A 22,070-nucleotide genomic window follows, 5' to 3' on the forward strand; every position below is an offset into this window, starting at 1 on the left:
ACTTCCCTAGTTAAAATTAGACATCTTTACACAGCTAAGAGTCCACACTACTATATTGATTTACTTTTAACTTATATAATAATAATGATAATTATTATTATTATTATTATAAAATGAAAACAAAAATAAATAAATGATGAGTTTTTGCTTCTAAAATAATTTTCTTCTTGCAGTTCTTTCTCCAATGTATTTTGATGTTCTTTGTCTCTAGAGTGAATACTTGATCTATTATAGACATTGTTGTTTTTAGTGGTAGAATTTTTTATATATCAAATGGTTATCATATTAGTGTTTTGAGTGTCATTTAAGAGGTGATTCTTCTGAATTTAAAAGACTTACCTCGATTGAGCAACATTTGGCATGTGAGATTCGTGGCTTCAAAGAACCAACTATTGATTGTTGATTTCCCTCCAACGATTTACCATCTTGAAGTGTACACAATAAGTTTATGTAAGATGAAATGGGTTAAGGTGAACCAATTGAGAGATAAACATGAAGCTATTTTCCTTGGTGATAGAATGTCTTCAAGATTGAGCAATGTAAAGAAGCGGGGAGGCGAAAGCAATTGTCTTTATCACCTGCCATTCATAGACAATACTTGTTATATATATAGTTTGAAAAGGGAAATTATGAGACATTTTTCAATTGTGAAATAACAGACTACTTCCTAAATGAATGGTTGGTATTACCTCGACCAATGTTTTAGAATACAAAACGTGAGGGATAAATAAATGCCTCACCTATGCAAACTTATTTCATCATATAATATTTTTTGAAATTAAAAGTTACATTTTGTCTTTCTAGTAATATTTGGTGTTGAATATAAGTCTAAATTTTGAAATTTTTATTTAGCTAACATATTGAACCTCACTCAACAACTTTTCTTAATCTTTGATGGATAGATTATAGGATAATAATTTTTCCCGCTAGGACAAATAGAGTTTTTAAGCCACAAGTTACAAGGATAGAGCATGAGTATGAATTAAAACCTATTTCATCAAATTGATTTCAGGCAAGGGATAAAGAATACCCGATCTCTGAAATTTATTAAAGAAACCAAAGATCTCATTAAGATTAATTATTTGTATAATTTTTCGAGGGTTATGTATTATAAAGCAAAACTGCAAAAAAATAACAACAAAACTAAAATGAAGAACATAAGAAACTTGATCCCATGATCAAAGGGTTACTTATACATATAAAAGAGAATATTAGAAACATTTATACCTGCGTTTGATGACTCATTTTCTTTGAATCTACCCCAAATGATAATCACTTCCTTCATAATATATTCGGGGTCCCACTCGTTCATATATGCATTGTACAACAACCAAATGACATACAAACGTTAACCTATATGATGATAGTGTGAATACAACAATAAATTTGAGAAGTTTTTGAAGAAATTTTCCTTTCAATGAGAGGGAGAGCTGACAAGGCGAGATAAAATTTTATGAACCAAAAGGTTGGGTGGCTAGGGTTATGGAATGACATGAATTTATACCATAACCCTAATAATCTTTCTATATAATTCACCTCAACTCTTATGAGTATTTGCATAATTGACCCAAACCCTTTAATAATATTAATTAGGCTTTTTAATTATGTTTTAAATATTTATTTCAAAATATTATAAACATAATTTCAGAGATGTAAATTTACTAACCCAAGGTAATTCACTCTTTGCGTTTTGCACCCCATTAATTTAAGTCATAACAAACAACCTCTTATGTGTGTAATACATAGGTTCCCTATAATAATATATGCAAGTATTTAAGGTAGTGAAATAGTTACGTGTCTGTAACATCCCTTTCCAAATACATACTTCAAAAGGAATATGAATAAAAAAAGACGTATTTACTTTTCTATTTAATATGTACAGAAGATATAAATTTAATTCATAGTATAATATACTAATATTGATATATATGCAAAAAGATGTGCAAAATGTCAACTGAATAAAACCTTAATCATCACTCAAATCTCAAGTCATCCACACAATAAGTCTAAAATACAAATCTATAATTGAAACATGCATATAACCAAGTACACAGTCTCAACTGAAACTCCATAACACAAATATAAAATGACACAAATGCCCCTGCTCATGTAAGTTTCTTAAACTTGATCGCTGGCTCCATGCATGCCCTGTTACTCACCTTGTCTACCTGTAGAACCACAAATAGAGGATTACATTAATGTTACAATACTTAGTAAGTAGGTGACCCATCCGACACTTAAAACATAATGATCTTACCTAAGGTTCCTAAGTTGAATTGAATTTGTATATAACATGTGGTCTGCCCTTGGGTGTTTTTCAGCATCCCAGATGCCTATTGACTAATCTATAACATAACATGCCCTAACTCCGTAGGCACCGTTATCTTGAATGACTAGTCCTAAACTTATGATATCGATCAAATACCTAACTTCTAATCTTAGGTATCCAAATACCTTGTGAAAACATACTAAACGACATCCTAAATGCATTGTGAAAGCATAATAAACAATATCCCAAATGCCTTGTGAAAACATACTAAATGACATCTCAAATGTCTATTTCTATTGGTGCACATAACACAATGTTAGCAACTTTAGGCTAACTAAACATTGACACCCTGGTTACATGAGGAATCTGGTAGTTATCTCTTCCTTTTCATGTATGCATAGTTATAGACTGCTAGCTAAAAACAATTCTTAGATGGTCTCTACCATAGGCTCATATATGAAACATCTCGTTGACCATATGAGAAATAAACTAGTGCGATTCTTGTTACCAGGCACACCTGATTATAAATGAACTACTAATACGCCTTGATACCAATTGCATGGTACATCTCATGAATATTTAGTTACAACCCTATTGCTTTAACATGTCTAATTCCATGTACATCATTTCATTTTTTTTTTTCTTAACTTTCTTGAATTCAATCTAAATCCACTTCGGTCTATATGTCAGTTTCCATATAGTTGGATTCCTCTTATTTGTTAATTGCCTTAACTTTCCTCTAGTAAGGCCTCGCTATCTCTCTATCTTTGTCATTGTTTCAACATATAGTATATGGGTAAAATTATCATTTTTTTACTGTATACGAGCATGACTAACCATGCACACCTATACATAAAAAATGTTATGCACAAGTGTATACACTTTAGAGTCATAATTGTGCTTCCCACTATTTGACTAACGATTATCTAATGTTGACTAACGCTCGTTATCTTTACATTCAACTTGTCATGGATGTACATTCTAACTACTTACAATCGTGCATCCTCTTAGGCTATATACAAGTATGCACCTATAATGCACAACCATACATAACCTTAATACATAATACCAACGAGTGTACACCTATGCACAAGTTGGTTATTTTCTATCTAAGACATGTACGGTCATGCACCATTGTCGTTCCTACTGTTTCTACTATTTTCCAGTGATCAAACTCCATTTCTTAATGCATAAATGTAAATCTCTACCCTATTATCACTTTTAACATAACAAAATACATTATTACAACCATTAACATTCAACATGCTTTCAAACCATCATTTATTCATATATTTATGCACATATCTCTAATCATGTTAGCACCATATCTAGTTTACTATGTCATAACTTCAATATTATCAATCCAATTATCCATTTTTTTTTTATATAAAACCATATCATACAACCAACATAAAAAATTTCATGCTATTTGCCATCTGAGGTGACCCAAGTCCTTACGTGGCTACTAATTAATTTCAGTGATGCTATTTCTCCTACCCAACAACCTCTGCTCACTCAAAGTCTCACTACTCTTTGTCTTATTTCTTTTGCCATGAAAATGTAGCAAATGTAAATAACTCCATTGAGACACATAAACCCTTTTATTTTGGCCATATAATGCCATTTATAGGCATGCAACCTCTATGAAGTCATACAAATGGTTTACTGGTGAAGATCATGTACTATGATCATCAGAAACATTTTTATCCAAAATTTATATGTCATGTACAAGCATACATTGCAACCAGTTGGCATTGCTTATCCTTTATTGGGTGTACAGGTGTACATCTCCATCATGCACAGAAGTACATTTTTCCATAATTAAACACTTCATGCATCATGCACAAAATGACCATTATGTCTTTCTCAACATATGTATGAGCATGCAGTCCTAGTGTGCATGATCGTACAAGGCCTTTTAACTTATTATATATGCACAATTCAAATCCAAAATATGAAATGATAACCCTTTGTGCAAACGTGGGTGTGACAATGCCATCATGGTCTTAACATGATAGAAGAGTAATTCTATTTTCATTACGATTGTCGAAACTAAGGAGGATGATTCCTTGATAATGAGAAACAATTTCTCAATGCTTGACTAATTATGATAGTCATGCAAGATTGGGTTCCTATTTCTTGTTTCGTGGCTTTTGGAAGAAAACTTGTTCGCCTTAAGGCTTTCCTTACTAATTGTAGACTTAAACAAAATTGGTTCGTTGTCACTGTTTAGGAATTGTATCTGTGATTGAGGAGGAATTTTAATCACATAACATTAAGATTAAAGCATACCATAAAAACTAAAGATTAAAATGATTTCATCAACGGTATCTATAAATTTAACCCACAAATTCAATATTACTTTATTTTTAAGCATTTGTATATATACTAGTACTAATGAATCTCTACCAACTTACCAAGTAATTTAACCAAATCCTTTAACAACTCCATAGATTAAGAATTTCATTAGAGCTAGGAAATATCTATTGCAAAACCTTATCTTAAATATTTAAACTATGATAAGAATATGAAAAATTAGGGTTTTTAAATGTATGTGTATTTTGAAAGGAATTGATAATGCAATAAATTTTTTTTTTTTTTTGGAATATAAATGACAAGGGGTGGTTTTAACACCATGAATATGTTCTTAGTTATCAAACATAACTGTCTTTAACTTTTGCATACATTGCGAAAGCTGAGAAAATCTAGAACTCTTATATTGTTAGATTTAGAGAAGATTTCATAAAGCTCATTAGGAAGATCAACCTATGATCTAACAAAAGAGGTTAATCATAAATTAATCCTACTAATTAATACAAGGAGAACAATTTTACATATATATATACTTGAACAAACAATGTGTGAGTGATTACCTAAGATTCACGATGTTTGCACTTGTGGTTGAAAATGATAACGATCATCGCCGCCTCTCACTTTCATTTGTATTTTTATCTATCTTTTACACACTTTACAATTAGGGTTGTAACGCTTATATACACAAAAAATACATCTATTTATTATACCTTTAAATATAAAAAAATATTTTAATTCATATATCCCTATAAAATCAATTAATTTGAAACACACCCATACTTGTGAAAAATTATTATATAGCCCAAAACCTAAAATTTTAAAAAATAAAACTCATTATTTATTTATTATTATTATTATTACTATATAAGTCTTAAATAATTAGTTATAATAGTAATGATTTCTAACCATATAAGGAATATATAATTTTTACAAGGAAAGTTAATCAATAACTTTTATTACCTTATTTGTATTTCATGCCTTATATATTTTTCATTAATTTTCTTATAAATTACTTAATAGTCTTAATATTTCAACCCTAGTTAGTAAACACTGGAATAATTTGTGTTTAATTTATATTTCCGTTTAATTAGCATATTAAACATGAAGTTTCTAATTTTTTAACCTAAAATATATTAAACACGTATTTTACACATTTTTCATGTTAAACGCGTATTAAATAGCCGTTTTATTCTTTTTTTTTTTTAATTGTTAAAGAAATTCAAATTAACGTTGTTTCAATGCCAAATCCAAAGTACAAAAGTGTTCCATTAATTTTTCATTAATTACCATAATGCCAAAAAAATCCCTTTTTTTAATCTCTAACCTCTCTATTCATCATATCAAATTCATATTTATAAAAGTAGCAAAAACTTTTTCCCATAATTTTTTTTTTGCACCGAATCGGTGCTTTTTTTTTTGTTGGGCTCAACCAACTCTTCATCTTCATTATTCTTCAAAAAAGTAAACTTTCATTGTCTTTCCCTTTGTTTGTTTATAACTTTGTCATGCATTATAGGAAAATCTATATCGTACAAGACGTGCCTTCTTTGTATAGAATTTCAAATTAGATAATCGTTGGCACGATCATGCACTCTCAATGAACAAATTTAAGAGGAACTAGTGATCCGTCTACTTTTACACCACCTCAGTTCTCTCTCAAAGCTTCTTGCATTGTATATTAGATATATGTGGTGTCCACAGGTTGACTCTACAAGGTTGATCCTAATACTACTACCTAACTAGCCTTAGTAGGATGAGAACCTATAGAACATTACCTAATAATCATCTTGATCTCCTCATTCTATAAAACCCATAAAACGTTAACTCAACAAATCATAATTGTAGATGCCCTATATGGGTGTATGCATAAAGCATCTCATAGGTATCATCACAAGATAGCCCTCATGCTTTCACATCGGGTTCTTATGACAAAGATCACATAGTATTGACTTGTGAAATTGTGTCAAAGATCACATAACAATAACACATCATGCTAAAGAGCACAAAACAATAGCATGTTATCTCTATCTTATGTCAAAAGTCACACAACATTGACATTTATTTTTATACCACAAATCTTACAATAATAACAAATCCACTTAACTTCACACTACAAAGCACACAATTATTGTCTATCACTTTCTATCTTATCTCAAATGTCACACAATATTGGCAAATACTCAATCTTTTCGAGTCAGATTGTACAAACTTACTTTTATTTCTTAACCTTGTGCCACAAATCCCACATTTAGTGGCTCGTAATGTAACATCCCATTTCCTAGTAAAAGACATTTAGATATTAACATCCCATCACCTTGGGATATTTGAAATAAGGTGAATTTAGATATTTAAAAATTGTGTTTTAATATTTAGTAATAAATATTAAGAACATTTAAAAGCCAATTAATATTTATTAAAAGATGGCCCAAAAGTGTAATTAGAATAGCTCATGGGCTCAACTATATAAAGAATTGGATTAAAATTATGATTTGTCTCATATATATTAAAAAATATATATCATAATTCATAAAGGTTTTTGAAACCCTAGCCACCCACCCTAGAGAGAATAAATTCTCTTAAAATTTTCACTCTTATCTCATCAATTCTTGGTGATTTAGCAATCACATGTGTCTAAACCAAGCCTTCATATTGTCATATGTATGTGGCTTCCTCCGTATGGATGAGTAAAAACCCTATTACGTTATAAAGAATAGTGGATGTGTTCGAGACAAATTCAAAGCGGACTTTAGTTTAAAAGAGTCATCAAATGCAGGTTTATAATTTAAAACTCTCTTCTTATATATATAACAACTCTTAGATCTTGATGATAGGGTTTAGTTCAAAATTTTTATTTTTCACATTATTCTATTATCAATATTAATTACAATTTGGATCACAAAAACCTATACAAATTTCATTTTGAACAAAGTTCTCTCTCACGAAACCTTTCAAATTCAGTTTCTTCCTCCGGTTAGCAAAAGTGTAGATTTCTTTTAGAGGTCTTGTGTTTTCAAGGTTCAACTTCATCCATACTAGAAGAATCAAACAAAAATCAACAAGGGCATAAGTAACTTTTATGCCAACTTATCTATTATATGTTTGTTATTATCATACAATTATACCATGTATGTTATGAACATGTATGTAAGTCTTTCAGCTTTTCTCCTTTTAAACCTACAAAAATAACCCGGTTGAAATTTATTATTAATATGCATGTCTTTAAAACTCTGATAATCTAAGAAAAAAGGAAATTTTTAATACATAATACATTTATTATAGCATCTTTAAATATAAAAGAAAAGTTTAATTGGTATATCCCTATAGAATCAACCAACTGGAAACATGCTCAAACTTGTGAAAAAATATTATATAGCCGAAAACCTAAAATTTTATAAACTAAAACTCATCATTTATTTTTATTTTTACTTTATTATTATTATTTCTACTATTATATAAGTAATTAGTTGTAGTTGTGTGGATTCCCGACCATATAAGGAATATTTAATTTTCACTAGGGAAGTTAATCAATTACTTCTATTGCCTGAGCAGGTGAAGTGAAGTTAATTTATAGGGTTAGGAATTTACACTACTATAACTAATTATTTTTAACTTATAAAGTAATGATAATAATAATATTAAATGAAAATTAAATAAATGACGAGTTTTAGTTTTTTAAATTTTAGGTTTCCAGCTATATAATATTTGTGAAAATTTTTACAAAAACGGGTGTGTTTCAAATTAATTGATTGGGTGTTTGATTTTCATAAGTTTATATAATAAGTTATATAAACTTATTCAGATAATTTAAGGTACTAGCATTTGACTGGATGTTTTAAAATGAGAGAAAAAATAAACAATCGTATCACTTAATCACAAAGCTATTATCATAATTTGTACAGATAAGTTTATATAATTTTATTCTAATCCTTATCATCTTTGATCCCAAGTGCAAGCATTGTCAATGTTAGGTAATCATTCACACAGTCTTTATTCAAGTAAATACATTTTAAATTGTTCTTGGTGTATTAATTGGTTGGGTTAATTTATGATTAGTCATTTTAATGAGTTTTTTTTTTCATTCGGTGAGATTTTGATTAATTAATTTATAATTTGATTACATGATTTATATAGACTTTAAATTTCAAATCTATAAGAAAATATATAAATTAATAAATCAAAAGTTCACTATTTAAAAAAACTCTTTAAAATGCTTAGTTATAAATTAACCCCTAGCAATTAATACAAAGAGAACAATTTCAAATATATTTATTTGAATAAAGAGTGTGTGAGTGGTTATCGAAGGTTGACAATACTTGCAATTGTAGTTGAAGATGATAACAATTATCGTCACCTTTTGCTCTTATTTTTATTTTTATATTGATTTATCTTTTTTACACAGTTTACAAATAAAATTTGTAACATTAATGTATATGGAAAATACATCTATTCAAATGACCCATGTTTAAGATTCGACAAATTCTAATAGGTATTATCAATTTTGAAATATGTATAAAAAAATAATAGTACATTTATATCTATGGTATTTCTCTTATTATTACACTTTTGTGTAGTTATTTAACCTTTTACCCAAAAAATAGCTTGATAAATATATCTTTATAGATCTAATAACTAAGAAAGAAAGTAACTTCTTAATACATAATGCCTTTAAATTTATATAAAAAAGAAAGTCATATATTCCTATAAGATCAATTAATTTGAAACACACCCATAGCTACAAAAAAAGGTATATATAGACCCAAACCAAATTTTTTTTAATATATTCATTTTATAATTTTCAATAATTTTCTCTTCAAATACATAAGTATTATGTGAGGAAACGAAAATTTAACTTAAATTATAAAAATATTTACTATAGATATAAAGAATTTTAGCTTTGAACACATAATGAATATTATAACAAAATGTTTAATGTTCATATTCTTTAAATTTATTTTTGACACAACAAATTCTTTCATCTTATAGTGGATTTGAATTCATTAGATGTCAAAAAAAAGGAAGAATATGTGAAATTTGTGTTAGGTGTATTGCAAGTTTGATGTTGAAGAGAAAGAAGATGATGAATAAAAACAGCCAAATGACTATTTCCCACCCAAAGTATCCTCTAACTTGAAGTTTCTATCCCTTAACTTTGAAAATCTTATTTACCTAACTATAGATGGTTAAAATTGATGGAACTTTAAACCTTTAAAATTTCATCTCCCCTCCCCCGCTCAAACCCTAAAAACTAATCATTTTCCCTATAAACCAAATTTTAAAAAATGACATTTCCCTCCCCCCCCCCCCCCCAAAGGGTTTAGTTTTTAAACTCTGAAACCATCTTGGTACCATTGCTAACAACCTCTCCCTCTAGTAATCTCTCTCCACTCAATTGGATGTTTGATCGATGTCAAATAAAGCTTAAAAAACGAAGACAAGATCTTTGTCTTTACAGACGAGATTTTCATCAACTGACATTTCTAAGAAGGGGAGAGAGACCGTCGAAGCATGATGATATATCGAAGAATCTTCGTTGCTAGCGAAGACACCGAATTTGGCATCGAGGATTGAAACTAAACCCTAGAGGGAAATATCATTTTTTAAACTTGACTTAAAGGACAAGCTTTTAGTTTTTAAGGTTTTAAGGGATAAAAAAAATTAAATTTTAATTTATTTTTAATATTAAAAATAAAATAACGATTTTATCTTTAAAATTAAACTAATATATGTGACCTCTTATAAGTGGGTATTTAAAATTTTCATAATTAAAAAGTAAAAATTTGATATCAAAGAATATTTTTTATCAGAATAAACCCTTTGGCCAATAAAAAAACTAATAGGTGACTTGTGGGTATCCACAAAAATTCATTAATGAGACACGTTTTAATTGATAATATAATGAAAAGTCATTTAAAGTCATCTCACACGTATATAAAATATTATATTTAATTTGAATTTAAAATAAATTCTTTATTATTTTATGAGGCACGTTTTAATGAATAATATAAAGAAAAGTCATTTAAAGAAGAATAATATTTGATTGAAGCAGATAATAATTATAATAGGATTGTCGTACTGTGATGATATAAAAAATATCTTTGTATGTCGTGTTTAATTTTAATAATTGTCAATTTAAAAAAATATTTAAATCAATTTAAATTAATTTCATATCCATCAGAATAACCTTACTCAATTTAAGTTGACTTGAACACATCCAACTATATTTCTTATAATCAAATTTAATCATAATTTAATTTATATATAGTATAAATAATTACAACTCTAGTTACAAATTTGTCCAGATGGACAAATAAATCAATAATTTATTTTAAAAGTGTCAATTCGGTCGGATTGGCTTGTGTTAGGGAAAAAAAAGCCTTACATCAAAAAAACTTGTCCTATTATTGTAGCAAACCAGACCCATTTATAGGCAATCTAAGTTGGACCGATATAGTTTATTACTGTTGACGATTTAAAAAACATAATTTAAAAAGATTTTAATTAAAAAATAAATTTTAAAAAATTAATGAGTCATCCTCAATCTTATATATATATATATATATAAAATCAAATAGTAAGTCTCACTTGATCCAAAAAAATTGTTACTACTACTAGACCTTTGACCCGGCCCCCACACTGCCACGTCAAGTTCACTTCATGGTTTTCACCCGAAGGATCATATTTCCTTCGGCGTTTGTTATTTTTATAACAAAATATGTCTCACTAGAAAAAGAAATTATATTAAATACCCATTTTATCTTTTTATTAAGTAAACATGTTTATTTCTCTTATTTTTAAGTAAAAATACTTATTTTTTCTATTCCTAAATAAAAATACCTTAATTTTTTTTTAAATATCAAAATTATTTTTCACCACATCTATATAAACCCACTCATTTTCACTCTCACTTTCACTCTCATTACATACACTTTTTATATCACTTAAACACTCACTATTACTCTTATTTTTACTTAATATCAATTATTACGGATTCGTTCAGAAGGAAGAAATTCGTATTTCTAAATTCGAATAGAAAAAAATTAATTTGTGAAAAAAAATACTTATATGAATCTTAACTCAAAACTTAATTTTATTTATTAAATCTAGTTTATATGTCATGTAAAGGGAGTATTTGGATATTTGATAATAATTTAAGGGTTAAATGAAAATGTTAAAAAAATATGGAGGGCATTTTGATATTACATAATATATAAAAGATTTAAATAACATGTTAAGAATAAATAGATATCTTGAAATACCCTAGAATATCAACAATAAAAAAATCACTCGAAAATCTGAAAAATAGATCTGAATTTTGAAAACTACATGTTCGAATAGCTTAGAAACAAAAAAACCAAAAAATCGATCTAAAATTTCATAATTACATCATAAAACATGCCTCAAAAAGCACAAAACTAAAGAGAGTGATGCCAAATTTGAAAACTACATATAAAAAAAACCTACCTTAGTCACAAACAAGTTCAAAATCATAAAAACTGAAAATTTTAAATTTGGTAAAACAAAAAAATTGTATAATACATACTGAAACAGTTTTATTTGGGCCTCCAAATTGGACACAACTAGCAAAGCTGGTTGTTGTTATAGAGCTTGAAACGAGCTTCGCGTTGATATATTATAGACCCATTAACTCCTCCTGGATCAAAAGTTATGAAAGTTTAAAGTCTACAGACCTATAGTTTAAAAAAAAGTCAATTTCCACCGAACCCACGATTTTCACTGTTCATGTAAAATTTCCCATGGATCCCCGTGGATCTCCCCCTCTTCCCCGTCCCCCTAAAATTTTGAAAACGCTAAATTTCCCCCTACACCACAGGCGCCCGTGGGAGATTAACGTAGTGTTGACAAATCTAATCGATTTTTTTCAAAACTCGTCATTTCAGTCTCTAATTTCAACACAAATTAAATTTACACATCCAATAATACAAAACCCCTTAAGAAATTTAAGCAAAACAATCAAGAATCAAAATATTTTATGTATTATTCAAAATCAAAACCCTAAACATTCAAACCTTAAAATCTCCTTCAAATTTTAATACTCCGAACAATAAATTAATTTAAATAAGAAATGAGATGATGTACTATCTTTATTTGTCATTTTCAGTTGACAAAAAATATGAAAAATTGATGAAAAATACCAAAACCTGTTGCGTATGTGGAAGACCCGTGACAAATCTGAATTTTTTTCTGAATTTAAACTGTAAATCCGTGAAAAATATAGATTTTATATATAAGGGCAGTTTAATTATTTTCTAGATTGAGGGTATTTTTACTTGATTCTTAAAGTTTTAAATAATTTTGTTTAACACCTTTTAATTTTTAGTGTTTATTATAATTTGTCCACTAGAAAATTAATATAAAAATAGCACAAAGCGGGGGAGTGGGGGCACGAGCCAAAAAGGGCGAGTGGGAAAGTAAATAAACAAAATGTAAAAGTGAACAGTTGATCACATTCAAACACGCATCCACTTTCTTTGACACACCCCTAAAACAAAGCAAAGTCTACTTCACTGGGAACAACACCATTATTTATGAAGCCCACGTGTCTGTCTAGAATCTTTAAACAATTACTATTCACATACCTTTTTTGTCATTTGCTCTCCCATTCCTCCAATTACCCCTCCCCTTCGACTCAAGCATCTTCCCCTACTATTTCCCCTTTCACCCCCACATTCATTCAAATGTGCAATGCTAGCACCCAATTTTATGCATTTACTTTAATATATAAATAATATATTATTATATAGAATAATATTATATATATCATTATATGATTAAATTTATAAATCATTATCATCATTATCCTTTTCTTCTTTTTCATCCTTACTCTTGTTATCATTTATTCGAGTATTTAAATAAAAACTTTCTATATCTTGTTCTAAACTTTTTTCTTTAAAAAATTATGAATTTTTGTTCAATGTTTGGAGCTTTTGTGTTTGTATTATAATAATTTTATTCTCTTTGAAATTTAAATCAAGTTTACACTTTGAAGATAATGTGAGTTATTCCAAGTCTTTGGTTTCTACTGTTGAAACTCTTTAACATCTCTTGCATTGTGTCTAATTGCACCCTTATTTTTTTTTTGATGAAATTGATTTTAATGGTTGTGAATCTTGTCATCACCAAACTCACAACTGAAAGTGGTGACACCAAACTCATGGTTGGAGGTTGATGAAGAGGGGAAGGGAAGGGAAATGGTTCTCTAAAGCAGATTCCATCACGGTTAAAGAGTTGCCCTGGATTGGTGCTCCTAAAAACGGTCACCTGCCCACCTGCCCAGCACGTTGCTGATATGATTATTGGTAGTACTTCATCTTCGAGGGATAACACATAGAAAGCTGAGAAATCGTCCGATCGTCTCCCAGATTAATAAAAAAGAGTTCTACAGTTCTTCATATACGTGGATGAACATGAATGACTTTACAATCAGGACCCACCCATGTGCCTTATCATATATAGGTGATTGAGACTGACCGTGATACATGAAAGGCCAAAGGACTGCTTTCCGCCCGAAGAAGGTTGCTTTTCTAAAATCCTTCCATTAACTTTAAAAATCTTATTTATTTATTTATAATAATTAAAATTAATAAAACTCTAATTTTTAAAAATTAAATCTAATTTTTTTTATAAATTTAAAAACTAATATTTTATCCCTTAAATCAAATTTTAAAAAATAGTATTTTCTTATAGGGTTTAGTTTCAAAATCTTATCACTTTTTTTGACGCCATCGTCGACCCTCTCTCTCTCCCCACGGTTTTCCTTCTTCTAACGGTCTACCTCAACATCATCTCAACCCCTCTAACACTCAAGAGATATCATCTGAGAAGAAAAATCATTTTTTCAAATAAAGACAAGACAACTTATCTTTTTTTTGAAAGATGATTTCTCTTCTCAAATGACATCTTTTGACATTAGAGGGGTTGGGTTGAAGTTGAGATGAGCCGTTAGAGGAAAAAAAACCGTTAAAAGAGAGAGATAACCGACGATAGAACTGAAGAAAGTGACAAGATTTTAAAACTAAACCATAGGGGGGCAATATGATTTTTAAACTTTGTTTAGAGGAGAAAAATTAATTTTTCAAATTTAGAAGAGAAAAATAAAATCATATTTAAGTTTATTTTTAATATTAAATATAAAAAAATATTTTTGTCCTTAAAATTAATATATTTTAACAGTTAATAAATAAATAAAAATTTTAAAGTTAACAGAAAAAACTTTAAAAAATTAGCATACTTTATGTTAGAAATAGCCGTTTAGCCTACATGAAATAATGCATAGAGACTCTTAAGGAAGAAAATAAGATAATTGCGAGGCGGCCTACGACGGGCTGAAGATTTCAGGGTTACTCTTCAGCTAATCAGAGTTTCCTCTCCGATCTAGGTTGTTAAAGAAGAAGTTAATATTAGATATATTAATACCAAATAATTTTCCTATGCATTTAACCTAAAATTTTAATAAATGATGAGAATTTGCGTTGTGGATTTTACCTCAAGGAATCAATGATGTCCCAAGCTTCTAAATCTTCAAGAGTGTATTTGTAATTTAATTATTATTTTTAACCATTATGAAAGTTATAATAAATTGGGTGGTTCTGAGTGCGATGTGTAATAAATATTTTCGAAACCCATCTCTCCAAAACAAAACCAGATGACGTACAAATCTTGCCAGATCCACGTTTCCATCTGACCATCCACGCGTCCTCATCATATCCCTTTCTATGATTTAAAGTTATTACACCCACTCTCGATCGACAGCCGTGGCGAAAAAACAGACACGTAATGAGAATAGAGATATAGATGTGTTGTGACGATCAAGGGACCGCGTGGAGAGGGAAAAGTGTCTCTACTGTTGAAACCAAACTTCATGTTAAGTGCTAATAGGAAAGAACCACGTATGCATTTTCTCGAACCTGCCTAAAAATCTTTATGTCCCTTTTCCGTTTGATTCCCAGAAATAGGCCACGTGTGAGTTTCTTTCGGCAGTGCTCAACACATTGTAGTTCGCGATTGGTTGGGTGGTGGGCCTTCCAGAAGGTCAATTACGCAGGGGTACACTACTTTAGCAATGGGGCCCATGAGAAAAAATAGACCAATCAGGATCCATCTTATTCCAAGTTTGCCATAGACACGTGTTGCTTTTGCACCCTATGACCTGTTACTGCTGTTTTGATTACCGCCTGAACGAACCATCTCGGAGTAAGAGAGAGAGAGAAAGAAAGAAAAGTAAAAGAGAGAGTGCGAGCTCAAAGAAGAAGTTGGTGGTGGCGGAGGAGGAGGAGGAGATCATGGAAGGAAAAGCCAAGGAAACGTGGTGCATGCTAAGATGCAAAGGTTTTTCGCAGAATAATAACAACGAGCTAATCAATCGTACAATGCTCAGATTCAGGCCGATAGCACCGAAACCAGCCAGCAACGGCACTGTATCAGGTGGCTTAGGAGTGGATAACAATAAATCGCTGGTAAGTAGCAAAAGATCTAAAAGAAAGTACGTTGGGGTTCGCAAGAACAAGGGATATAAGAGAAAGAATCGAATCTCTCCTCATGAAGGAGTAAACAAGACAGTTGTGACGCTACAGTTTTTCCCTGAGAAAACTGATTCGGAGAAATCAGATTCAAACACCAAAACCCAAGAGCCATGGTGCAATATTGATGATAATAATAATAATATTGTTGATCCCATGGTTTCTTCAAAGGGTGGTGGTGTGGTTGAAGTTTATGATCACGAGCTAAATCATCAAATAGAAAAAAAGGGATTTGGATTGTCGGTTCAGACGATGGTGGTGGAGTCATGGGTGACGGTGGAGAGCGTGACGGAGACAAGCATGGACGGGAGAGGGTTACCGGGGAGTACAGACTTTGAGAGAATGAATAATCTAAAGGAGGACACGTGTCCAGGGTTTATATCAGACGGTTTAAACAGGGTTCAGTGGGTTAATGGAGCGTACAAAAGGATGGTGATGGGAAGAAATAACAGTAATAATGGATATAAGGAAGGAGGAGAATCACCGGAAATAATGGTGGAGTTGATAATGAAAGAAAAGCTTCCGGTGTGTGTTTACTCATCGTTTACGACCAGGGTGAGGGTGCAGTACACGTGGCAGAAGGAAAATTACTCGAAAATGGTTCCATGTGATGTGTTCAGAATGGACTGTGGAGGGTTTGCATGGAGGCTGGACATTGAAGCCGCCCTCAGTTTGGGTCGTTAATGAGGAAGATGATCATCAAAATCAAGTTCAACAACTGAAATAATCCGGTAATGTGAGTACTCTATATATATATATACATAAATATAAAATCTAATATTTACATAAATAGATTATATATCATGAAGTAATTTGTGCCCTGGAAAACTGAGACAAGTATTCTGAAATATTATGTCATATGTTTTTCTAGAGGAGTGGTAGCATGGCAAGCTGGTATTTGCTGCCAAATGAAAGCAAAAACAAAAACATAAAGAAAGTGAAAACAGGGAAGCAGAAGATGGGGGAGGGGGATAAGATTTAAGGACAGGTGGAGGGTGCTCTACTAATCGCAAATAAAAGTAAGGAAATAACAAAATAACATAACACGTAACACGAAACCCTAGCTCGTTGTGTATGGCCAGTACTATAAGTGTACGTTTAAACAAAGGAATAAGAGATGTCAAATGGGAAACGGAAACAATAGTCAGTTTGTGTTAAAAAAATATTCAATTTAGGTGAAGCTTAAAGGGGATTCTTATTCCATTCTTGGAAAAAAAAATAATTTCATACAAGAATCTAAATCAAATAGAAAAAAACAAATGAAGAAGAACATAAAAATGTAGGTTGCATTTATTTTGAGGTATTTTTTAATTAGTTGGTTAGGCAAAAAAATTTCAGAGAATTATTGACCAAGTACTTTTACATATTAAAATTTTATGAGATAAATATTCTTATATTTAATTAAAATAAGTAGTAAATCTAAACCTTCATTGGCACTAATTTACCTAACCGGTCAGTCACACCATCATAGGCCACCACCACCCATCATCACATATTAACACCATCACTACCACCACCACTACCACTACTAGACTTGGCAAGTCGATGAGTTAGATTGGGTGTGGGTCATATTGATATGGGTACAAATTGAAAACAAGTCGCGTTATATAGATAATAATTTTTAAAATCCGTATCATTTCTTATAGATACGAATTGATTCAGGGATTACTTGTTAATATTAATTTTTTATTATTTCTTTTTGGTTTTTATTATTTTAATGTATTTATTTCATAATATTTAATATTTTTCTCTTCAAGAACATAAATATTTCATGAAAGAACAAAAATTTATCTCAAATTATAAAATGTTTTATACAAATTTAAATATGGAAAGAATATCTATAACAAAGTATTTATTGTTCATATTCTTTAAAATTATTTTCAACGTAACAAATTCTTTAATTTTAAGGTGAATTTAAGTTTATTTTATGTCAAAAAAATGTTGTTAAATTGTGCTAAGTGTATTGTAAGTTTATTGTTGAAGAGAAAGAAAGACATGAGTAGGAAAAAAATAATTGGTGACACGCAGACATACTCGACCTGCCTGCAGGAACTCATTACCTATGGGTACGGATAAAAAAATCTAAAACTTATACGCATTTTTTAATGGGTAACCCACGGGTCCTATAAATAACTCGCCTGTTTTGTCCAGTCTAGCGAGGGATGGCAATTTGGGTCCAACTTTAGGGGGCTCCGACCCTCCTCGACCTTAACGGGGAGAAGATTCTCCGATAAAAACGGGGAAAGGGGCGGGGATGGGGATAAAAAAAATCTTCGTAATCGAGGACGGGGATACATATGTCCCTGCCTCTCCCTACCTGCCCCGTCCCCTTCCCCTTTCGTCCCCTCCGCACCCCCTAAATCTAATATATTAATATAATAATTTCTAGTATATTTTAATTAGTTTAATAATTTTAATTACAAATTCGTTAGTATTTCCTATGTAAGTTGCTTTTAAATTAATTTTGCTTTTAAAATTGATTATTGTAGGTTAGTTTTTAAAATGTTGTTTTGTATCAACATAAAGAATTAATAATGATATTAACATGAAGAGCTACTAATGAAGAGATTGATTATTGTATATTATTAAATTTTGTGAAAACTTTGTATATGAACTAAAATAACAATGAATATTTTGTAGCTCTTGTAGCAAGTGATATTTTAAAAAAGTATGATTTATTTTATTTATTGAAATATAAGAAGGAATTAAAATTTATATTTACAGGTATGAGGAGGGAATTTTTCCTCGCGGGGACGGAGAGAGAATTTTTTCCCACGAGGACAGGAAGGGGATTTTCCTTCGCGAGAAAGGGATGGGGATTCTTTGTTATCCCCGTAACGGGGACGGGGACAGGGATTGATATCCCCTCCTCGCCCCTCCCCATTGCCATCCCTAAGTCTAGCTACCACCACCCACCTTCACTTGTTAGTGCAAAGAAGGAGAAGAAAGTTAGAGCTTGTCATTGTGTGAAAAAGGCAAAGAGTATTTTGAATCCCATCATGATGTTAAAAAGGTAAAAAGGTAAAGAAGGGAATGAGTTTGGGCTGGATCTCCAGATTAGTTGGCTCCCCCACGGCGTTGCTCCTACAATGTCGATCAATGGTGGGGGAGGAAGCCATAGCCACTGCCACACACATTAGTCTTCAAGTACCAATTGTTGAACTATTCTTATTCAACTCCCACCTTTTGCTTTACTGTAGTTTTTCCCCAACCATTTCCCTCTACACCTTTGATTTAATTTAACATTGATTATTTATGCATTCTAATTTAACCAAACACAATAATAATAATAATAATTTATACTTAAAAATTCTTATGATAATCTATTTTTATGATTGTTTTTTTTATATTTTTGGTTATTAAAGAATACTTAAACCAAATGCACCCATAACGTAATATGTAAACCTAGAAAATGATTCAATTAAATTATGATAAAATATTAATTGTCCCTTTCCACCGAAAGTTCAAAGACATCTATCTTATCAGTTCATTCATAGATATGGTATCAAAATATAGTAAATAAAAATTTTACAGGTAAAAAATGCATGGAAAATCATACAAAAAATTATATGGTAACAAGACAAATTTAAACAAGTGACATAAAGACTCAAAATTGGCGAACTCAAGTACACATAAAATTAAGGCCAAATGACTATATCCCATCTAGCATATGCTGTTTTTTTAAGTTTTTTCTTTTTAATTTTGAAAATCTCAAATACTTACCCATGATTGGTTAAAATTAATGGTAATAAGAGTAAAATCATAATTTTATCTATAATATTAAAAATAAACTAAAATATAATCTTTTTTTCCTCTCTTAAACTTTGAAAACTATAAGTTTTTTCCCAACTAAAATTTTAAAAAATGACAATTTTCCCCTAGGGTTAGTTTCCAGATCTCCAACGCTAAATTAGGTAACATTGCTGGTCTCTCTCCTTTTATTTGGACGCTCGTTTGACGTCGAGCTTCGTCTAAAAGACGAAGAGCTTTGTCTTCCCCAATGAAGCTCTATGTCTCTTGTCGTCTCCCAAACCTCATTCGACATCAATCAGACATATAAATAGGTGAAGAGAGACCGTCGGAGAGAGATGAAGCTTCGACAGAGATAGGCGTCGGCAATGGCCTCGGATTTGGCATCTGTTACAATCCAACAAGTTAAAAAGTGGTTAAATTGATGAAAACATAATTAATTTTAATTACCTTTTTAATATTGTTGGATTAGAATGGATCAATTATAAAATATATTAATGTTAAAACTGTACATAAAAAAAATAATATTATATGTATTCATTTTAGGTACATAAATATATATATTTTTATATGTGTCATCACATATTTAGGTATTACTTTATCATTAATTTCAAATCACTTAATTATATTTTTAATTACATATATATATATTATATATATATATATATATTTTTTTTTTCCATGGATCTACACGTAACATATTACTATTGGAAATATTTTATAAAACATATTAGGTATTTAGATGCATGGTATATTTGTCTTGTCTCACTCAAAAACTATTTATGTAATCGACGTATTGGTTGGATTTGAAATCACATTCAAACTTAATATTATAATTAAAAGTAACCTAATTTAAAATAAATGAATGAATTTTGAATTAATAAATAAATATAACTTTAAATGATGTAATGTTCATTACTGTTCCAATTGTCCTGGTAGGGTACCGAAGAAGATGGACCACGTGTACTAATTAATTTATATATGTTGTATTATTTGCTTTTATAAGAATGGTATCCTGCTTTAACCAACAAGATTCTTAATGTTAATAGAATAATTATATATGATTCTCACTTACTATGACAATCACTTTTAAGGACAAGTGACCGAATCTAATGCTTTCTTATGTCATAAATTAAGATTGAATACGAATTAAATTAAGTTTAAATAATATGAAATTCGTCTTTAAGTAGGTTTGGTTGAGACTCACTGAACATGAAGAAACATCAATTCATATTCGACTCATTTTGCGATTTAAAAGTTTGTGTAAACATGTCAAGTTCAACTTGGGTTCGCATGAGATGTTTGGTTAGACTTCCCAAACGATGTTATTATTTTATTTTATTTTTTAATAATGTGAGCCGTGTTCAGGTAAATTTTTCCTATTATTCTCTAGTTTATATTCGAATTCGTGTCCATTTATGTTATGTTTGTATTGGGCTTGTTCAAAGAAAAACTCGTTTGGAGTTTGAATAAACTCACTTCAAATCCAATTCTACCATAAATATAATATCAATGGTAATCACAAACTAAATTCTTAAATAAGCAATTAAAAATATTTTGAAGAAAATATTAAAACTCACTGATGTAAATTCTTAATTTATTGACTCTATTATATTTATAATCGTCCTGTATACTATTTATTTTAAATTTAACATGTAAATTGTAGTGCAAGAAATTTAGCGGGTTTGATTTGTGACATAAAAATAATTATTAAAAATTAAAATATGATTCCAATTTTAAGTTGTATTGTAATATTTGTTATTGACATAAATTTACAAAATTGTGCTATAAAAAATATGAATACGACTTTTAATTGTTTTTCTTAATTTTATTATAAATTTTAGGGTTGTATACAGCATTCAAATTCTATATCTAACAGGTAAGTTATTTTGGTTTAGTAAGGTAGTATATTAGGGCAATTATTGTTGAGTAGCACATATTCTAGACATTTATTTATTGTCTAACGTTATGTAAAGAATGGTATTATTTACATGAATATCGAATCCAACGGTGATAATTTTCTTAATAAGAATTTTGATTTAACTTGATTTCTTAATTTTTTTTCTTACCGGGTAATTTGCTCCGTTTTGTCCATAAATATAAGGGCTGGACATTTGAAGGTGACCAACTTCCAAGTTCGGTGAACTAGAAAGAAGAAGAAGCCTATCCGCTAGATTAGTACAATGGAATCCCTATTCATC

At 30.0% G+C, this 22,070-nt stretch overlaps 1 protein-coding gene and 1 long non-coding RNA gene across 5 annotated transcripts; one reads left to right on the forward strand and one right to left on the reverse strand.

The window, feature by feature from the left end:
• Nucleotides 1-1,941: 1,941 nt before the first annotated feature.
• Nucleotides 1,942-5,220, reverse strand: LOC123206406. Its single transcript, XR_006500015.1, has 2 exons — nt 5,143-5,220; nt 1,942-2,168 (listed from the first exon to the last, which is right to left on the reverse strand). It is a non-coding gene; the product is annotated as an uncharacterized LOC123206406 (long non-coding RNA).
• A 10,384-nt stretch (nt 5,221-15,604) lies between these two features.
• LOC123206354 lies at nt 15,605-19,441 on the forward strand. Of its 4 annotated transcripts, none has more exons than XM_044623552.1 (2): nt 15,605-16,850; nt 18,844-19,441. In XM_044623552.1, exon 1 carries the CDS (start codon nt 15,745-15,747, stop codon nt 16,801-16,803), a length of 1,059 nt encoding a protein of 352 aa, XP_044479487.1. In that variant the 5' UTR covers nt 15,605-15,744; the 3' UTR covers nt 16,804-16,850; nt 18,844-19,441. The 4 variants fall into 4 exon arrangements, 2 of the variants coding, with proteins under 2 accessions (XP_044479487.1, XP_044479478.1); XM_044623543.1 differs by lacking the exon at nt 18,844-19,441 and adding an exon at nt 16,991-17,286; XR_006499999.1 differs by having other exon boundaries at nt 15,605-16,855.
• The last annotated feature ends 2,629 nt before the right edge of the window (nt 19,442-22,070 follow it).

Source organism: Mangifera indica, chromosome 2, assembly GCF_011075055.1.
Source record: "Mangifera indica cultivar Alphonso chromosome 2, CATAS_Mindica_2.1, whole genome shotgun sequence".
NCBI classification, from domain to species: Eukaryota; Viridiplantae; Streptophyta; class Magnoliopsida; order Sapindales; family Anacardiaceae; genus Mangifera; species Mangifera indica.

Bases quoted from the DNA above. Each gene is read 5' to 3' on its own strand.
- LOC123206354 (XM_044623552.1), top strand. From the start codon at position 15,745: ATGACCTGTTACTGCTGTTTTGATTACCGCCTGAACGAACCATCTCGG.